This window comes from Oncorhynchus tshawytscha, linkage group LG09, assembly GCF_018296145.1.
Source record: "Oncorhynchus tshawytscha isolate Ot180627B linkage group LG09, Otsh_v2.0, whole genome shotgun sequence".
Lineage (NCBI taxonomy): Eukaryota > Metazoa > Chordata > Actinopteri > Salmoniformes > Salmonidae > Oncorhynchus > Oncorhynchus tshawytscha.
In genome coordinates this window covers 59,122,007-59,143,199 of record NC_056437.1, presented here as the reverse complement: position 1 = coordinate 59,143,199, position 21,193 = coordinate 59,122,007, and the positions used below count along the sequence as shown (strand labels likewise).

Here is a 21,193-nt window from a genome sequence, read left to right as displayed (position 1 = left end):
CACGTCTAGGACCTGTTGGATCGGAGGGTGAGGGTTAGGGCCATTCCCCCCCCAGAAATGTCCGGGAACTTGCAGGTACCTTGGTGGAAGATTGGTTAACATCTCACAGCAAGAACTGGCAAATCTGGTGCAGTCCATGAGGAGGAGATGCACTGCAGTACTTAATCCAGCTGGTGGCCACACCAGAAACTGACTGTTACTTTTGATTTTGACCCCCCCTTTGTTCAGGGACACATTATTCCATTTCTGTTAGTCACATGTCTGTGGAACTTGTTCAGTTTGTCACAATTGTTGAATCTTGTTATGTTCATACAAATATTTACACATGTTAAGTTTGCTGAAAATAAACGCAGTTGACAGTGAGAGGACATCTCTTTTTTTGCTGAGTTTATGTGAAATGCTTGATAATGTATGTGATATCAACAGAGAGGTATATTTTCTGGGTGATTTAAATATTGACTGGCTTTGATCAAGCTGCCCATTCAAGAAAAAGCTTCAAACTGTAAGCAGTGCCTGCAACCTGGTCAGTCTACCTACCAGGGTAGTTACAAACAGCACAGAAATGAAATCATCAACATGTATTGATCACATCTTTACTAATGCTGCAGAAATTTGCTTGAAAGCAGTATCCAGATCCATCGGATGTAGTGATCACAATATATTAGCCATATAACCAAACCAAAGCTGGGCCTAATATAGTTTATAAGAGGTCATACAATACGTTTTCTAGTGATTCCTATGTTGTTGATGTAAAGAATATTTGTTGGTCCGTGGTGTGTAATTAGGAGCAAACGCTGCCATTTGACACATTTATGAAATGGCTTATTCCAGTTACTAAGCATGCACCCATTAAGAAAATGACTGTAAAAACGATTAAATCCCTGTGGATAGATGAGGAATTGAAAAATGGTATGGTTGAGAGGGATGAGGCAAAAGCAATGGCAAATAAGTCTGGCTGCATAACCGATTGGCCAACATATTGCAAATTGAGAAATCATTTGACTGAACTGAAGAAAAAGAAGAAGAAACTACTCTATGAAACCAAGATAAATGACATAGAGAATGATAGTAAAAAGCTTTGGAGCACCTTTAATGAAATTCTAGGAAAAATAAGGCAAACTCAGCTCCACCTGTCACGACTTCCGCCCGAAGTCGGCTCCGTTCCTTGTTCGGGCTGCGTTCGGCGGTCGACGTCACCGGTCATCTATCGCCGCTCCACTGTTCATTGTTCCATTTGTTTTGTCTTGTTTCCCCGCACACCTGGTTTACATTCCCTAATCACACTACATATATATTCCCTCTGTTCCCCCCCATGTCTTTGTGTGGAATTGTTTTTGTTACATGTTTCGTGTTACGCGCCAGGCTGGGTTTCCCCAGGTACTGTGTTGTATCAGAGTGTGTTTAATTGTTTAACTATTGCATTATTGTGACTGTTGTCGTGCTTTGTACTTTTGCCATTTGGCTGGAGGTTTTTAACACAGTTGTGTCAGTCTGTTGTTACTTCTGCCTATTAAAGTGTGCTCTTGATCACAACTCCGCTCTCCTGCACCTGACTTCTTACCAGTAGCGCACAACCTGACACCATCATTCATTGAAATAAGATTGATCATTCATCACACAACCAACTGATATTGCCAACTACTTATTTCTTTTTTTTCAATGGCAAGATTAGCAAATTTAGGCATGACATGCCAGCAACAAACGCTAACACTACACATCCAAGTATATCTGACCGAATTATGAAAGACAAGCATTGTAATTTTGATTTCCATAAACTGATTGTGGAAGAGGTGAAAAAAAGTATTGTTGTCTATCAACAATGACAAGCCACCGGGGTCTGACAAATTGGAGGGAAAATTACTGAGGATAATAGCAGACGATATTGCCACCCCTATTTGCCATATTTTCAATTTAAGCCTACTAGAAAGTGTGTGCCCCCAGGCTTGGAGGGAAGCAAATGTCATTCGCTACCTAAGACTAGTAAAGCCCCCTTTACTGGCTCAAATAGCTGATCAATGAGCCTGTTACCAACCCTTAGTTAATCTTTTGGAAAAAAAATGGTGTTTGACCAGATACAATGCTATTTTACAGTAAACAAATTGACAACAAACATTCAGGGAAGGACATTGAACAAGCACAGCGCTTACACAAATGACTGATGATTGCCTGAGAGAAATTGTTGATAAAAAGATTGTGGGGGCTGTTTTGTTAGACTTCAGTGCGGCTTTTGACATTATCAATCATAGTCTTCTGCTGGAAAAACGTATGTGTTATGTCTTCCCCCCCCGCTATATTGTGGATAAAGAGTTACCTGTCTAACAGAACACAGAGGGTGTTCTTTATTGGGACTTAGGCAGACAGCACGGCTGACTCAAAGTGGAGAGATTGACTTCATCACTACTTGTATTTATGAGAGGTATTGACATGTTGAATGCAGTCCATGCATACCCCACAAGACATGCAACATGAGGTCTCTTCACAGTCTCCAAATCCAGAACTAACTATGGGAGGTGCACAGTACTAGAGCCATGACAACATGGAACTCTATTCCACATCAAGTAACTGATGCAAGCAGTAGAATTTGATTTAAAAAACAGATAAAAATACACCTTATGGAACAGCGGGCACTTTAAAGCAACACAAACAGCCACAGACACATGCATACACACACGATAATATATGCACTACACACACGTACACATGGATTTTGTACTGTAGATATGTGGGAGGCGTAGTGTCGGGGCCTGAGGGCACACAGTGTGTTGGGAAATCTGTGAATGTATTGTAATGTTTTTAAAATTGTAGAAAAAAAACGTCCTTAATTTTGCACCGACTTTTATCCGCAACAATTACATTTGATGGAATCATGTCTGTTGGGAAAATGTGAATTTTGTTTTTATGCGGATTGTTGAATATTCAGCATGAAAATCCAATTGTATGGAAACCCAGTTAGTGGTGTGTTTCTGTGCAAAGGGAAAATGTAGCTTCCATCAACCTCATTCAAGCTGCGAGCAATGCAACATCGAAGAATACCATTCACTTCAGAATAGGGTGTGATATCAATAAAGTCACCTATCATTATGTGTTATTGAATTCATAAAACAATTTACTGCCATTGTAGTAAGGCTGACAATACGAAAAGTCTTCAGACTTACCTTTTTTATATTATTTTCCTTGAAAGAACAGCTAGTGGGTTTTTGAGTGCTTCTCCCCTATTTGGAAAGTTGGTCTGCCTGCTCTTCAGTCCGAGAGAGATATTCTGATAGAAGTGAATGTGTGGCTGTGACGGTCCTGTCAACGCCTGCCGTCACTGTTTGATAACTTTTATTGCAGATAAAAAACCAAGTCAACCTGAAGTGTGGGTGTCCGTGTGCCTTTCATCTGGGTGGCTACGTGAATTTGGTTACATTGCATTTGGAAAGTATTCAGACCCCTTGACTTTTTCCACATTTTGTTACATTACAGCCTTATCTAAAATTGATAAAATGGTTTGTTTTCCTCATAAATCAACACACAATATCACATAATGACAAAGCAAAAGCAGGGTTGCAAAATTTTTTGCAAATGTATTACAAATAAAAACTGAAATATCACATTTACATAACTATTCAGATCCTTTACTCAGTACTTTGTTGAAGCACCTTTGGCAGCAAGTAGAGCCTCCAGTCTTCTTAGGTATGAGGCTACAAGCTTGGCACACTTGTATTTGGGGAGTTCTTCTCTGCAGATCCTCTCAAGCTCTGTCAGGTTGGATTGGCAGCGTCACTGCACAGCTATTTTCAAGTCTCTACAGAGAAGTTTGATCGAGTTAAAGTCTGGGCTCTGGCTGGGCCACTGAAGGACATTCAGAGACTTGTCCCGAAGCCGCTCCTGCATTGTCTTGGCTGTGTTCTTAGGGTCATTGTTTTGCTGGAAGGTGAACCTTTGCCCCAGTCTGAGGTCCTGAGCGCTTTGGAACAGATTTTCAGCAAGGATTTATATGTATTTTGCTCCGTTCATCTTTCCCTCGATCCTGACTAGTCTCCCAGTCCCTGCCTCTGAAAAACATCCCCACAGCAGGATGCTCCCACCACCATGGTTCACGTAAGGATGGTATTGGCAGGTGATGAGAGGTGCCTGGTTTCCTCCAGATGTGATGCTTGGCATTCAGTCCAAATAGTTCAATCTTGGTTTCATCAGACCAGAGAATCTTGTTTCTCATGGTCTGAGAGTCCTTTAGATGCCTTTTGGAAAACTCAGAGTGGGATGTCATTTGCCTTTTAATGAGGAGTGGCTTCCGTCTGGCCACTCTACCATAAAGGCCTGATTGGTGGAGTAGTGCAGAGATGGTTGTCCTTCTGGAAGTTTCTCCCATCTCCACAGAGGAACTCTGGAGCTCTGTCAGAGTGACCATTGGGTTCTTGGTCACCTCCCTGACCAAGGCCTTTCTCCCCCATTTGCTCAGTTTGGTGGAGTCCTGGTGGTTCCAAACTTTTTCCATTTAAGAATGATGGAGGCCACTGTGTCCTTGGGGACCTTCAATGCTGCAGACATTTTTTGGTACCCTTCCCCAGATCTGTGCATCGACACAATCCTGTCTCGGAGTTCTGCGGACAATTCCTTCGTCCTCATGGATTGGTTTTTGCTCTGACATGCACTGTCAACTGTGGGACCTTACAGTGCCTTGCAAGAGTATAGAATGTGGGACCTTACAGTGCCTTAGTTATGCATGCTCAAGTTTTCATTTTTTTTGTTTTATTTCTTGTCTGGTTCAAAATGAAAAATATTTTGCATCTTCAAAGTGGTAGGCATGTTGTGTAAATCAAATGACAACCCCCCAAAAATCAATTTTAATTCCAGGTTGTAAGGCAACAAAATAAGAAAAATGCCAAGGGGGGTGAATACTTTTGCAAGCCACTGTATACAGACAGGTGTGTGCCATTCCAAATCATGTCCAGTCAATTGAATTTACAACAGGTGGACTTCAATCAAGATGTAGAAACATCTGAAGGATGATCAATGGAAAAAGGCTAAATTTCGAGTCTCATATCAAAGGGATTACTTAAATAATAATATTCTGTTTGGTTTTTTAAAAAATATAAATGATCCCAGAAATGTCTAAAAACCGGGGTTTTGCTTTGTATTGTGTGTAAATGGATGAGGAAAATGTCTTTATTTGATCCATTTTAGAATTAGGCTGTAAGGTAACAAAATGTGGAAAAGGGCAAGGGGTCTAAATACTTTCCGAATTCACTGTATCTGGGTCCTGCTGTTGAACGGCAACCCCTGCAGCCTTCAGCGAAGGCCTATCCACATCCATGGACTTCAGGAGCACCATTCGAATCCTCAAGCCTTACAGCCGCTGCACATGAAATGCTCTGGACAGCCCTGACTTTGGCCACCTCATTGTCTTTCACCCTTGTTGGGCATTCCAAAGATGGGGCTTTATGGTTCCCACCACAATTGCAACATGTCACATTTTCACCACTATTAAAACACATGATATGATCTTTTCCACAACTTGAACATCTCGGATTCTCCCTTCTGCAAGTACTTGAAACATGTCCAAAAGCTTTTCAATGATCACACTGCATTGGATAAGAAGGGAAATTCAAATAAAGGAAGGGACATTCTCATCAATGTAGCGTCCGCTGGCGGATTTTTTACAATAGTTTGCGCTGATCGTACGGAGATTGTGACAGTCTGTTAAATGGCGTCCCTTGACAAGACAAGATCAAGATGCATGTCAGGAGAAGTGCAGCATTATCATAAGGAGAGTTATACTTGGAATACGGAGGAGGAATGGAGGGAAAAAAGAGAGGCAGAGGAGGTCTAAGAGAGAGCGGGAGGAAGAGAGTGAGCTTGAGTCAGTTATAAATGGTGGGAAAAAGGAGATGGTTTGTTAAAGAAGAATGGTAGAAAGTGTAAGCAGAGAGAGTTGAAGACAGGAGGAGGAATGGAAGTGAATGAGGGCGAAGTATCGGAGGTGGTAGGTGTGGTGAAGTTCTCGGCACCCGAGGCTTGCACCGATGGTCAGGATAAAGATGAGTCTGTGACAGTAGGAGTGAAGGTTTTTGAAAAAGTGGACCCTTGCCTTTTGGCTGATCCATTTGAGGTTTCAGGGTGGGTGAAAATAGAGTTGGGTGCTGTGGAATTGGTGAGGGGAACCTAAAGTGGTCTTGTGATAATTGTATGTGTTTCTGCTGGTCAGAGGGAGCAGGCTCTCCGATGTTAAACGAATGGGGGCAAAAGATTGTTTTGCTCTCAAGAAAAGGGCACCATTGAAAGGAGTGATTACTTTGGTAGCGGTAAATGTGAAAATTGTTTGGTGCGACGCAGACAGGTTGGTGTGAGTGTAGGAACAGAAGAGTCCTTGTTAATTCTTTTGAGTTTTGATGTTGTCTTTCCCCAACAAAGTGATGTTAGGATATTTAAGTTATCCTGTACGAGCTTTTATGCCGACTACATTACGTTGTTACAGGTACCAAGCTTATGGGCATGTGGCAGTAGTGTGTAGGAGCGAGATTCCTAAGTGTGAGAAGTGTGCAGAAGGTGAAGGGGTTAAACAAAGGCCTCCTACCTTCTAAAAGGTTAATAAATTGTGTTATGATAAACCTTAAGGTCTCCTCTTAGGAGACATCTGTGTGTGTGTGTTTACACCTGTTTTGAGTGTTGTGCCCTTCAGACACTATCAGAAGGCTGAAACCGCCTACGCTCATACTCCTCCTATCTGGGCCCCACCGTGGCTGTCTGAGGTTCTGAAAATACGACTGGTTTTCTGAGAACACAAGGCTGCCTCAGGCCTGATGAAAACAGTTCACCTTGTTATGACCCTATACTTGTGATGAAAGGTCAAGTTTCGGTCAAACCCACTTCTGAGATTTTAATTGCTGATAAGATGCTGCTGTCAGGGGAGGTTAGATTTATTATAATGTAGTTGCCAGGGAAAGTCATGCAAGGGGAACTGGGGAGGCTATGTAAGTTACAGGATGTCTTAGATACTTTGCAGAACCTTGGGAGAGCTATCGTATACTGTACTCTGTACCAACTTCTGCCTACACTTGTATTACTAAAGGAGAATTGTAATACTTAAACAAAGAGTCTGTGTTTCCTTTCTACTACCAATATATATACGTTTGATAATTATATATAATTGATCATCTGTTGACGGAATTGACCAACAAAAGGCATGAGACAAAGGAATGTGTAGCATTGGGGAAAGTAGGGGTATGTGTTAATTGTAGGGATGACCATGGGGCTGGGGATCAGAAATGTCCCATGCGAGAGAGGCAGGTTGAGGTTTCCAGGGTTAGAGTAGTGCAGAAGTTGTCATAAGCTGAGGCAGTGAAGAAAGTAGTAGAAATGGATCAAGGGGGAGGGATCCTGAGAGGAGTGGTGTGAGTAGTAGATCTGTACCAATACAGAGGGATAAACCAACAAGTGATATATGTTTCAGTAAGATTGGATTTGAGCATTTATAGTAATGGTTATCAACTGTACAGCAGGGATAGAACGCAAGTCGCAGAAAATCGAGGTTGTGGTGGCAGCTTCAGAGAGGTATTTGGGTGTGCGAGACTTGACATCAGAAGAGTTACAGGGTGTGTTAAGTGGCAGTGTCCCATTCATTCAGGCTGTTGGCCTGAAGTATAACTAAATTAATTTAAATAGTGGAGTATAGGAGTTATTATATTTTTTTGTGAGTGTAGTGTAAGATGGTAGAGTATTTGTTGAATTTTCTTTTTTTGTAAAACTTTTTTTTTTAGAGCGAAGTATAAGGGAGTTTTACTCTAGTCAAGTATGTGGCAGTAATGCAACATTTATTGGATGCCAACCACCGTTAAACCCCATTGAAGAAGAAGCGTCTGCTTCCGCTATCTTTTCCTCATTCCTAACAGGCAATCACATTAGACAGCTCAATATGGTAAACTTGGATATCACTAGCTATTACAGCCACAAAGTCGAAATAGGATATGTCGTAAAAATGTATGAAAACAAAATGATATTTTTTGTCTTAATTTAAGGTTAGGATTTGGTATAAGGTTAACAGTGTGGTGAAGGTTAGGGTTAGATTTAAAATCTGATTTAAGAAGAGACATTTTAGAAATAGGCGGGGTTTATCCATTTGTGGCTGTGGTAACTAGTGACGAGTTTGGGCCCTCAGCCCACTAGCAGCGGCACCTTTCCAAGATGGCAGCCAACAGTAGCAGCACGGTTAACAAACCCAGCAGCAGTACCGGGGGGAAACAGTCAGGGCCGTCGGCCGAGCAGGTATCGTCACTCCGTATCAGAATATTCATGATTTGTTAGCAAATGCTTTTTAATCGTTGTGGACTGAGATACAAACCCGGATTTGTCAGTCACGCATCCAACTAGTTAACGCTAACAGTAACGTTAGCGAACGTTAACTCGCTCCCTCACCATGGTCTGCTTCCTACTCGCGTGTTCCTCAACTGAGGTTTCATAATTTAGAAGAAAATACGGTGACGTTATAGGTCGTATTGATTCACAACAATATCTCTTGACATTGGGTTAATAATAATGTTAGCTAACTGCAATCTGTCAGTCTGACTAGGTTTCTCTGAATTTAGCTTAGCCATACGAACTTCAGGGGGAACGTCTGAAAAAGGCAATGGTTGTGCTCTTCGAGCAGATCAGATGCTATTTCTGCCTGTCACTGTTAGTGCGTCCCTCTACCTTGTCTACCAGTGTATGGCTCCAGACTAACATTTTCCCCAGGTGCCACATTTTTTTAGTTGGTGGCACCAGCCAATTATTTAAATATTGTTTGAGGATTGGGATTACTAAATGTTGCGCCCACTACATTAAAAACATTTATATTTGTCACGTACCAAATACAATGGGGTAAACTTTACCGCAGGGGTATCAAACATACAGCCCGTGGGAGGGTTCCAGCCTGCAAGGCCTGAAATTATAATGGACCAATATTCAGAGTTTCTTGACTGTCCACCTCACTAATAATCACTAGACAGTCGGGGAGAATGGAAAATTCCAACAACGATGGATAGAGGACTATATTTTGCTAATTTTGATGGACGGGAATTATTTATTTATTAAAAATCATTAGAGGTCTGGCACTGATCAGGCCTGGCTGGCAGTCGACGTTCCAATTCATCCCAAAGGTTGACGTCAGGTCTCCGTGTAGGCTAGTCAAGTTCTTCCACGATGATCTCAACAAACTATTTCTGTATGGACCTTGCTTTCTATATGGACCTCTGTTGCTCCTAGTTTCCACTTCACAGTAACAGCACTTACAGTTGACCGGGGCAGCTCTAGCAGGGCAGATATTTGACTCACTGACTTGTTGGAAAGGTGGCTTCCTATGACGGTGCTACGTTCAAAGTCACTGAGCTCCTCAGTAAGGCTATTCTACTGACATTGTTTGTCTATGGAGATTTCATGGCTGTGTGCTCGATTTTATACACCTGTCAGCAACGGGTGTGACTGAAATAACCAAATACACTAATTTGAACGGGTGTCCACATACTTTTGTGTGTAAATAGTGTATACGGTTGCACCAATACTATAGATTTGGCCGATACAATATCCAATTTTCCTTGCAAAAAAAAACAATAGCGATATTTTTACATTTTAGCTGCCTTTTAAGCATTCTAGTACAGTTAAATAGCTAACACAAACACACACACGGACGCAGCGGTGTAAGGCACTGCATCTCAGTGCAAGAGGCATTACTACAGTCCCTGGTTCGAATCCAGGCTGCATCAAATCCGGCCGTGATTGGGAGTCCCATTGGGCGGATCTCAATTGACCCAGCGTTGCCGGGGTAGGCGGTCATTGTAAATAATAATTTATTAACTGACATGCCTAGTTAAATAAAGGTTACACACACCACACCGACCAAAAAGTTATTTTGTTGGCATTTACATATGTCCCAATTACCAGTAAAACATAATCAAAACCTATTTCTTTCACTTTCTTGCTGTGCTGTTTCGTTTGCTCAGTCGTTTCATTCTCAACCAGGATTTCATCGTACATGTCAAGCAGTGAAGTTTCAGCTCTGTCTGTCCATGGCAGGCATTCCAAAGCCATGACAGAGGGTATCACGTCTTCTGCAGATGCAGTTGAGCTCATTTCTCCAGTCAGTTCTTCGAATGGAGCTAGGAGTGTGTTCATGTTTCCAGGTTTCAAACATGTTCCCAATTGTCATTGAGTTGGCAGCAGCGGTATGAGAACCAGCACATTCTTGAGTATGCAATCCGGCTTTACTCAGTACGAAACCCTCTTCGACCCACTGTGCTGTCAGGCTCGGCATACTCATGGGGCTGACATTGCTGGTCCAAATGTCAGTTGTGATGCCCATAGCAAGTAGCATAATGAATTCCATTATCTTTTTTACGTTACAGATTTATTCTAAAATGGATTTAAAAATTCTACACACAATACCCCATAATGACAAAGCAAAAACATGTTTGTAGAAATGTATGCAAATCTATTATAAATAAACAGAAATTAAATTGACCTCAGGAGGCCTCCTTTAGAATTAAGTTTCTCTACATTTTTATGAATGAACAAAAAATGAATATGAAATGTCTTGAGTCTAAACGTTCAATCCCATTTTGTTTTTGCAAGCCTAAATAATTCAGGAGTAAAATTGTGCTTAAATTGCATGGACTTCCTGTGCAATAATAGTGTGACTACCTCATCTCTGTACCCCACACATACAATTATCTGTAAGGTCAGTGAATTTCAAACACAGATTCAACCACAAATAGCAGGGAGATTTTAGCTAAGGAAAGCACATGTAAAATCAGAGGAAAACCTGGTTCAGTCTGCTTTCCACCAGACACTGGGAGACAAATTCACCTTTCAGCAGGACAATAACCTAAAGCATAAGGCCAAATCTACACTGGAGTTGCTTACCAAGATGACATTGAAAGTTCGAGAACCATTACAGTTTTGACTTGAAAATCTATGGCAAGAATTGAAAATGGCTGTCTAGCAGTGATCAACAACCAACTTGACAGAGCTTGAAGAATTAAATAAAAATATACACTGCTCAAAAAAATAAAGGGAACACTAAAATAACACATCCTAGATCTGAATGAATGAAATATTCTTATTAAATACTTTTCTTTACATAGTTGAATGTGCTGACAACAAAATCACACAAAAATGATCAATGGAAATCAAATGTATCAACCCATGGAGGTCTGAATTTGGAGTCACAGTCAAAATTAAAGTGGAAAACCACACTACAGGCTGATCCAACTCTGATGTAATGTCCTTAAAACAAGTCAAAATGAGGCTCAGTAGTGTGTGTGGCCTCCAGGTGCCTGTATGACCTCCCTTCAACGCCTGGGCATGCTCCTGATGAGGTGGCGGATGGCCTCCTGAGGGATCTCCTCCCAGACCTGGACTAAAGCATCCGCCAACTCCTGGACAGTCTGTGGTGCAACGTGGCTGTGGTGGATGGAGCGAGACATGATGTGCTCAATTGGATTCAGGTCTGGGGAACAGGCGGGCCAGTCCATAGCATCAATGCCTTCCTCTTGCAGGAACTGCTGACACACTCCAGCCACATGAGGTCTAGCATTGTCTTGCATTAGGAGGAACCCAGGGCCAACCGCACCAGCATATGGTCTCACAAGGGGTCTGATATCATCTCGGTACCTAATGGCAGTCAGGCTACCTCTGGCGATCACATGGAGGGCTGTGCGGCCCCCCAAAGAAATGCCACACCATGACTGACCCACCGTCAAACCGGTCATGCCGGAGGATGTTGCAGGCAGCAGAACGTTCTCCATGGCGTCGCCACTCTGTCACGTGCTCAGTGTGAACCTGCTTTTATCTGTGAAGAGCACAGGGCGACAGTGGTGAATTTGCCAATCTTGGTGTTCTCTAGCAAATGCCAAACGTCCTGCACAGTGTTGGGCTGTAAGCACAACCCCCACCTGTGGACGTCGGGCCCTCATACCACCCTCATGGAGTCTGTTTCTGACCGTTTGAGCAGACACATGCACATTTGTGGCCTGCTGGAGGTCATTTTGCAGGGCTTTGGCAGTGCTCCTCCTGCTCCTCCTTGCACAAAGGCGGAGGTAGTGGTCCTGCTGCTGGGTTGTTGCCCTCCTACGGCCTCCTCCACGTCTCCTGATGTACTGGCCTGTCTCCTGGTAGCGCCTCCATGCTCTGGACACTACGCTGACAGACACAGCAAACCTTATTGCCACAGCTCGCATTGATGTGCCATCCTGGATGAGCTGCACTACCTGAACCACTTGTGTGGGTTGTAGACTCCGTCTCATGCTACCACTAGAGTGAAAGCACTGCCAAAAGGGACCAAAACATCAGCCAGGAAGCATAGGAACTGAGAAGTGGTCTGTGGTCACCACCTGCAGAACCACTCCTTTATTGGGGGTGTCTTGCTAATTGCCTATAATTTCCACCTGTTGTCTATTCCATTTGCACAACAGCATGTGAAATGTATTGTCAATCAGTGTTGCTTCCTAAGTGGACAGTTTGATTTCACAGAAGTGTGATTGACTTGGAGTTACATTGTGTTGTTTAAGTTTTACCTTTATTATTTTGAGCAGTGTATATTGCCAATATTGTACAATCCAGGTGTGCAAGGCTCTTAGAGACTCAGCAAGACTCACAGCTGTAATCACTGCCAAAGGTGATGCTGACATGTATGAATACTGTCATGTAAATGAGATTTCTGCATTTCATTTTCCAGAAATGAGTTAACATTTATAAAAACACGTTTTCACTTTGTCATTTTGGGGTATTGTGTGTAGATGGGTGATTTAAAAGAAATAAAAATGTAATCCATTTTGAATTCAGGCTAACAACAATGTGGGTTAAGTCAAGGGGTATGAATACTTTCTGAAGGCAGTGTAGAGCACTAACTCTCAATATAAAACACACTGCTAGTAGCCATGTATTAATCTAACTGTAAATTGTGATGTCCAAAATAGAGGTCGACGGATTATGATTTTTCAACGCCGATGCCGATTATTGGAGGACCAAAAAAGCCGATACCGATTTAATCGGTCGATTTAAAAATAAATAAAAAATACATTTAAAAAAAACATATATATATATTTTTTATTTATTTGTAATAATGACAATTACAACAATACTGAATTAACACTTATTTTAATTTAATATAAAACATCAATAAAATCAATTTAGCCTCAAATAAATAATGAAACATGTTCAATTTGGTTTAAATAATGCAAAAACAAAGTGTTGGAGAAGAAAGTAATATGTTCCATGTAAAAAAGCTAACGTTTAAGTTCCTTGCTCAGAACATGAGAACATATGAAAGTTGGTGGTTCCTTTTAACATGAGACTTCAATATTCCAAGGCAAGAGGTTTTCGGTTGTAGTTAATTTAGTATTTATAGGACTATTTCTCTCTATACCATTTGTATTTCATATACCATTGACTATTGGATATTCTTATAGGCACTATAGTATTGCCAATGTAACAGTGTAGCTTCCGTCCCCCTCCTCGCCCCTACCTGGGCTTGAACCAGGAACACATCGACAACAGCCACACTCGAAGCATCGTCACCCATCGCTCCACAAAATCCACAGCCCTTGCAGCGCAAGGGGAATAACTACTCCAAATCTGAAAGCGAGTGAAGTTTGAAACAGTAGTAGCGCACACCCAGCTAACTAGCTAGCCATTTCACATTGGTTACACCAGCCATTAGGCTGATAGGCTTGAAGTCATAAACAGCGCTGTGCTTTTGAGGAGCTGCTGGCAAAACGCACGAAAGTGCGAATGAATGATTAATGAATGATTACGGGCCTGCTGCTGCTCAGTCAGACTGCTCTATCAAATCAGACTTAATTATAACATAACACACAGAAATACGAGCCTTTGGTCATTAATATGATCGAATCCGGAAACTATCATTTAGAAAACAAAACGTTTATTATTTCAGTGAAATACGGAACCATTCTGTATTTTATCTAACGGGTGGCATCCCTAAGTCTAAATATTCTTGTTACATTGCACAACCTTCAATCAATGTCATAATTATGTAAAATTCTGGCAAATTACTTCGCAATGAGCCAGGCAGCCCAAACTTGCATATACCCTGACTCTGCGTGCAATGAACGCAAGAGAAATGACACAATTTCACCTGGTTAATATTGCCTGCTCAACTGGATTAGTAGTTATAACTAGTGATTATGATTGATTGTTTTTTTCATAAGATAAGTTTAATGCTAGCTAGCAATTGACCTTGGCTTCTACTGCATTCGGGTAACAGGCAGATTACTCGTGGGGTGCAATGGTTAGTGCGTTGGACTAGTTAACTGTGCGGTTGCCAGATTGGAACCCCTGAGCTGACAAGGTGAAAATCTGTCGTTCTGCCCCTGAACAAGGCAGTTAACCCACGGTTCCTAGGCAGTCATTGAAAATAAGAATGTGTTCTTAACTGACTTGTCTAGTTAAATAAAAGGTATAACGTTCTTTTTATTTAAAAAATAATCGGAAATCGGCGCCCCAAAAATACCGATTTCTATGAAAACTTGAAATCGGCCCTAATTAATCGGCCATTCGATTAATCGGTGGACCTCTAGTCCAAAACAACATTGCAGTTGCAGCCTACAACTAAAATGAGGCCTATGCAATCGCAATGGCCAATGCGCTTTTCGTGCGCTCTGTATATCAAAGGCATATGAAATTCAAATGGTAAATTAGTTACTATTTACCAAACGAATTTAGAGTTGAGAAATAAGACCTACAGAAAGCTGAGAACCTTCTCTCTTTTAACTGTGACAACAGGATAGCTGTGTTTTCCCCCGCACATTTTAAAATGTCATACAATCAGAACACTTTAAGTGGCTCGCTCTACACCGCAGCAGGGCCCCAGTGATACAGGCACCTGGGCAGGCAGACACTTTCATTACAAGAGTCATGAGTATAATGTACTTTTACAGTTTGACCCAAGTCATGGTTTTAGCCTCCTAAACAATGGGTCGTTTTGAGTGAGGTGACCATGTAGAATGTGCAGCTCACACCGATGTGACCAGTTAAATGTTTTTTTGTTTGTTTTTTTGAATTTTACCCCTTTTTCTCCCCAATTTTGTGGTATTCAATTGTTGTAGTAGCTACTATCTTGTCTCATCGCTACAACTCCCGTACGGGCGCCACCCGGGAGGCCCTCAGTTAAATGTTTTATTCGCACAGCTAAGTACAAGGGTCACTTAATGCGACTAAATGGTTGCAGTCTGGAGTCCTGCAGTGTCAGACACAAAACAGCATTAGTAACTAATGCAGTCAGTTTTTTTTTAATTACAAAAACTACTAGCTATTGCATTTACTCATAACGACTCAACACATGGTCTAATGATATTTCATAGTCCAGGTAGGCCTATATAACGAGGCTCTTTGCAAATTTGTTCAATCTAATGTAAGTTGAGAAATCTGTGTGTATTGTGGCTGGTAGAGCATGGTGCTTGCAAGGCTAGGGTTGTGGGTTCGATTCCAACTAGGACCCCCTACAAAAATGTATGCGTGCACTACTGTAAGAGGGTTTTTACACTGACTAAACTTGTTGCCTTCCATTTGTTTATTTTGTCATTTAGCAGACGCTGTTATCCAGAGCAATTAATGTTAAGTGCCTTGCTGAAGGGCAGATGGACAGATTTTTCACCTAGTCGGCTCAGATTCAAACCAGCGACCTTTCGGTTACTAGCCCCAATGCTCTTAACCGTAGGTCACCAAATCAAATTTAAGTCATTTGACTAAATTGTCTGCTTAATGGCATTTTATTCTTCTTATTATTATTATGAGTGAATGTTTGATTTTATGTATTCGATGTGTCTGACAGGTCGTGGCTGCATTCCAGAGGATGCGCACGGAGCAGCGCAGCATGGCCTCCAAGGCTGCAGAGTTGGAGATGGAAATCAATGAGCATAGGTAACTAGCTCTAGTTAGTGTGACCTGCTTCAGTAGATACTCAGTTTTAGTTCTTTCTCTTACTTCCATAGGCACGGGAAGTAGTTGGGGGTGCTAGGAACAAACAAAAATTCCTGCACTTAAGACATTTATATCGGTCCCTAATACAGGACTAGTAAAGTCCCAGTGCACTACTTTAGTGTTTAAAAAAGAAAAAAATATGTAACTTATTTGAGTATTTACAAAACAGTTAATCTGGAAATACTTGTGGAATATAAAAAAAACTTTCTTGATATGTTTTCTAGTTTCGTGAAATACTTTGCAAATACAACTTATTTCTATGTGAACTGAAATGGTGTATTCATTCAATTTCCATTTTAGTAGATGCTCTTATCCAGAGCACCATACATACGTGCATACGTTTTCATACTTGTTTTCATACATACAGAAACCCAGCCTAAAACCCTCAAACATCAAGCAATGCAGGTGTAGAAGCACGGTGGTTAGGAAAAACTCCCTAGAAAGGCCAAAACCTAGGAAGAAACCTAGAGAGGAACCAGGCTGTGTGGGGTGGCCAGTCCTCTTCTGGCTGTGCCGGGTGGAGATTATAACAGAACATGGCCAAGATGTTCAAATGTTCATAAATGACCAGCATGGTCCAATAATAATAAGGCAGAACAGTTGAAACTGGAGCAGCAGCACGGTCAGGTGGACTGGGGACAGCAAGGAGTCATCATGTCAGGTAATCCTAGGGCTCAGGTCCTCCGAAAGAGAGAATTAGAGAGAGCACACTTAAATTCACACAGGACACCGAATAGGACAGGAGAGGTACTCCAGATATAACAAACTGACCCTAGCCCCCCGACACATAAACTACTGCAGCATAAATACTGGAGGCTGAGACAGGAGGGGACAGGAGACACTGGCCCCATCTGAGGACACCCCCGGACAGGGCCAAACAGGAAGGATATAACCCCACCCACTTTGCCAAAGCACAGCCCCCACTCCACTAGAGGGATATCTTCAACCACCAACTTACCATCCTGAGACAAGGCTGAGTATAGCCCACAAAGATCTCCGCCACGGAGATCCATGCTCTACCAACTGAGCCACAGCATCACAAACCACTGTAGGCCTCTGTAGCAATGTGCTCAATTACTGTATTGTGCATTGTTTTTCTTCCTAGATGACCAGCCTATGTACAATACAGTAATGTACATTTACACTTAAGTGGTTTGTAAGGATGGTAAATGTCATACTGCACAAAAAGTGGTTGTTTTCCTTGTTATTTGATGTGGATGTTTTGTCTTTGCCCATAACTTTGCATCTTTTGATGTAAATGTTTGTGGACAGGGTTTTGTTAATTATTTTTGTTAAATCTGCACTCTGGTTCGAGTCCAGGCTCTGTCGCAGCTGACCGTGAACGGGAGGCCCATGGGGCAGCGCACAATTGGCCCAACGTCGTCCGGGTTAGGGGAGGGTTTGGCCGGCAGGGATGTCCTTCTCCCATCGCACTCTAGTGACTCCTGTGGCGGGCCGGGCGCATGCATGCTGACACTGTCGCCAGGTGTACAGTGTTTCCTCCGACAATGTTTCCTGCTACAGAGGTCTATATAGGTCCGCTAATGCTAAACTCAGCAAAAAAAGAAATGTTCTCCCACTCTCAACTTGGGTTTATTTTCAGTAAACCTAACATGTGTAAATATTTGTATGAACATAACCAGATTCAACAACTGAGACATAAACTGAACAAGTTCCACAGACATGTGACTAACAGAAATGGAATAATGTGTCCCTGAACAAAGGGGGGGTCAAAATCAAAAGTAACAGTCAGCTTCTGGTGTGGCCACCAGCTGCATTAAGTACTGCAGTGCATCTCCTCCAGATTTGCCAGTTCTTGCTGTGAGATGTTACCCCACTCTTCCACCAAGGCACCTGCAAGTTCCCTTGACATTTCTGGGGGAAGGCACCTCACCCTCCGCAAGTCCCAGACGTGCTCAATGGGATTGAGATCCGGGCTCTTCGCTAGCCATGGCAGAACATTGACATTACTGTCTTGCAGGAAATATCTCACAGAAATAGCACTATGGCTGGTGGCATTGTCATGCTGGAAGGCCATGTCACGATGAGCCTGCAGGAAGGGTACCACATGAGGGAGGATGTCTTCCCTGTAACGCACAGCGTTGAGATTGCCTGCAATGAAAACAAGCTCAGTCTGATGATGCTGTGACACACCGCCACAGACCATGATGGACCCTCCACCCTCGATCCCGCTAAAGAGTACAGGCCTCGGGGTAACACTCATTCCTTCAACGATAAACGTGAATCTGACCATCACCCCTGGTGAGACAAAACCGCAACTCGTCAGTGAAGAGCACTTTTTGCCAGTCCTGTCTGGTCCAGCGACGGTGTGTTTGTGCCAATAGGCGACGTTGTTGCCAGTGATGTCTGGTGAGGACCTGCTTTACAACAGGCCTACAAGGCCTCAGTCCAGTCTCTCAGCCTATTGTGGACAGTTTGGGCACTGATGGAGGGATTGTGCATTCCTGGTGTAACCCCGGCAGTTGTTGTTGCCATCCTGTACTTGTCCCGCAGGTGTGATGTACCGATCCTGTGCAGGTGTTGTTACACGTGGTCTGCCACTGTGAGAACGATCAGCTGTCCGTCCTGTCTCCCTGTAGCGCTGTCTTAGGCGTCACACAGTATGGACATTACAATTTATTGCCCTGGCCACATCTGCAGTCCTCATACCTCCTTGCAGCATGCCTAAGACACGTTCACGCAGATGAGCAGGGACCTTGGGCATCTTTCTTTCTTTTTTTTTCAGAGTCAGTAGAAAGGCCTCATTAGTGTCCTGAGTTTTCATAACTGTGACCTTAATTGCCTACTGTCTGTAAACTGTTAGTGTCTTAACGACCGTTCCACAGGTGTATGTTCATCAATTGTTTGTGGTTCATTGAACAAGCATTGGAAACAGTGTTTAAACCATTTACAATGAAGATCTGTGAAGTTATTTGGATTATTTGGATTTTTATGAATTATATTTGAAAGACAGGGTCCTCAAAAAGGGACGTTTCTTTTAGTGAAGTTTAGTGAAGGCCCAGTGCGCTACTTCTGTGCAAAAATCTTATTTCAAAAATAAAATATACTTTATTCAGATTTTTCCGGGGTTGCTGCAGCATATCCCTACTTCCCGTGGCTATGCTTACTTCAGACATTTTACTATTACCACTACCAATTCACTCACTGTTCACCTTAGTGGACTTAACCAAAAAGAGGAATAATCATTGTTCAGTCTAAGGTGTTAGAGATGAGATTCTGAGACTTGGGGTGAATCTCAAGTCTTCCCTGGAGTCCTCTCATCTCCCTCGCAACATACATTGGAGGAGAAGGTATGAGGGGAGGAACCTTATCTTCTCTTCCCATGTGTATTGAGAAAGAGGATAAGATTCACCCTTGTTACTTTCCTTTTACAAATTCCCTCTTTTCTCAGCCTAGTCATTGAGACCCTAAAAGACGTAGACCCAACAAGGAAGTGCTTCCGGCTGGTGGGTGGGGTGCTCGTGGAGAGGACAGTTAAGGAAGTCTTACCAGCTCTGGAAAGCAATAAAGAACAGGTAACATTTTTATTCTGGCTTGCTCTTTTGGGTATAATTCAGGTTACTGTAAAACACTTTGAAGTGCTGGTGTAAAATGGGAATTCCGAAATAATTGTGATTGATGGTAAGATGCCATGAATATGTCAATATGTACGCGATGTGGTGGCCATTGGCTGTAGTCCGACTGGTGAGGTAAACTCGCTTGGAAGTTTTTTAATAGAGGAAACAGACTTGACCAACTAACTGCCGAGTGTACTTATACAGCAAGTGAGCGTCCTATCGCCTCTGACCAGAATATCGGGAGTCATTTTCTTTTCATTTCTTAATGATTCTTCCACATGTTGAATCGTTACCGTTCGTCGACACCCAGCAGGTAATCTACTGCAAAATACTGATGTTCGTTATGGTGCGAGGCTATGGTACCAAGGCTGTAGGTTGTATACGATAGTACTGCAACAACTAAATCACTACTGGTCAGACATTATGATTAACTATCTGCTTTCCCCTCTCTCATTTCCTTACAGATCTCAAAGATTGTAGAATCCCTCAACACACAGATGCAGTCGAAAGGCCGGGAGCTCACAGAGTACCGGGAAAAATACAACATCCGATTGGTGGGAGAAGGGGAGGAAGGCCAGGGCAAATCTGCAGCGTCCTCCAATGGGGGCGAAGGGAGCGCATCTAAAGGCGGTGCCGGCGTTCTAGTTTCGTAGCTTTGTGAAAAGGCTTTAGTAAAATAGGAAATTGTGCAGAATGCCATCAAGCATCGAGTCAGCACAGACCCTGAAAGGCATTTCAAGGGCCCGAGTTTTACGTATGTCTTGCATGAAGGTTATAAACCAATGTTACAAGGGCCAGATTCTCAAGACCATTCAATTGAGATAAATGAAGCCATGTGTTATTGAATCTTTTTCACCTATAGTTAAACAAAACTTTAGCCAACAATTTACTTACTCTGGTTTATTTTCTCTTCAGACATGAACAAGCCTTTCGCCTTTTACTCGAGGCAGTGTTTCATCAAAATCTTACGGGATGATAGTTGTATTAAACAACATGCCTTCTTGATGACCATATATTGTCTGTCACATTTATTTGATGTTTATTAATACTGTCATATTTCAATGTACATTATGATATTGTTGGTGTTTTGTCTTAGAGAGGTTTGTCTCTGGCATGCCATAGAACAACACATGCAAAAGGAATGCCAATCTGATTGGGAAAGCACTGTTCACTGCATCATTTTGATCTGTTTTGGAAAGAAACCTTGCTCTGAGCATTGGTTTTAGATGGATAACATAAATACAAGTTCCAAATGGCACCATATTTCCTACATAGTGCACTAATTTTGAGAGGATACGGTGCCATTTGGGACAGACTTCCAGTCTGATATAGTACTAGTCTTAAGTGCCCCCAAAGGATCTGAAGTACACTGTCCTAGCCTATATTAACTTTCACTGTGTAGTTTTGTGAATATGTATTTTTTTTCATGTTAGGAATACAAATAATAATTTAAATAATACACAAGTAATAAATTATTCAGTCAATATGGTTTGCTAGTCACTGTTTTGGGCATTTATGAGCTGGCCTGTCAGTAGTCTTATACTGTGGGGACCTTTTCATGGGTGTAGACAACAGGAAATCTACCTGGATGGTGGCAGGCAAAGTTCCGATGCACTGGTCTCAACAAAGGACCTTCCTACCAGCTGTCATAAACCGCAGTG

General features: G+C 42.3%; 1 protein-coding gene across 1 annotated transcript; it reads left to right on the top strand.

Annotated features, from left to right (window-relative positions):
* The first annotated feature begins 8,092 nt into the window (after window positions 1-8,092).
* LOC112214598 (prefoldin subunit 2) lies at window positions 8,093-20,543 on the top strand. The gene is made up of 4 exons (XM_024373476.2): window positions 8,093-8,247; window positions 15,806-15,894; window positions 19,367-19,490; window positions 19,997-20,543. The coding sequence occupies exons 1-4, from the start codon at window positions 8,167-8,169 to the stop codon at window positions 20,183-20,185; spliced, it is 483 nt and encodes a 160-aa protein (XP_024229244.1). The 5' UTR covers window positions 8,093-8,166; the 3' UTR covers window positions 20,186-20,543.
* The last annotated feature ends 650 nt before the right edge of the window (window positions 20,544-21,193 follow it).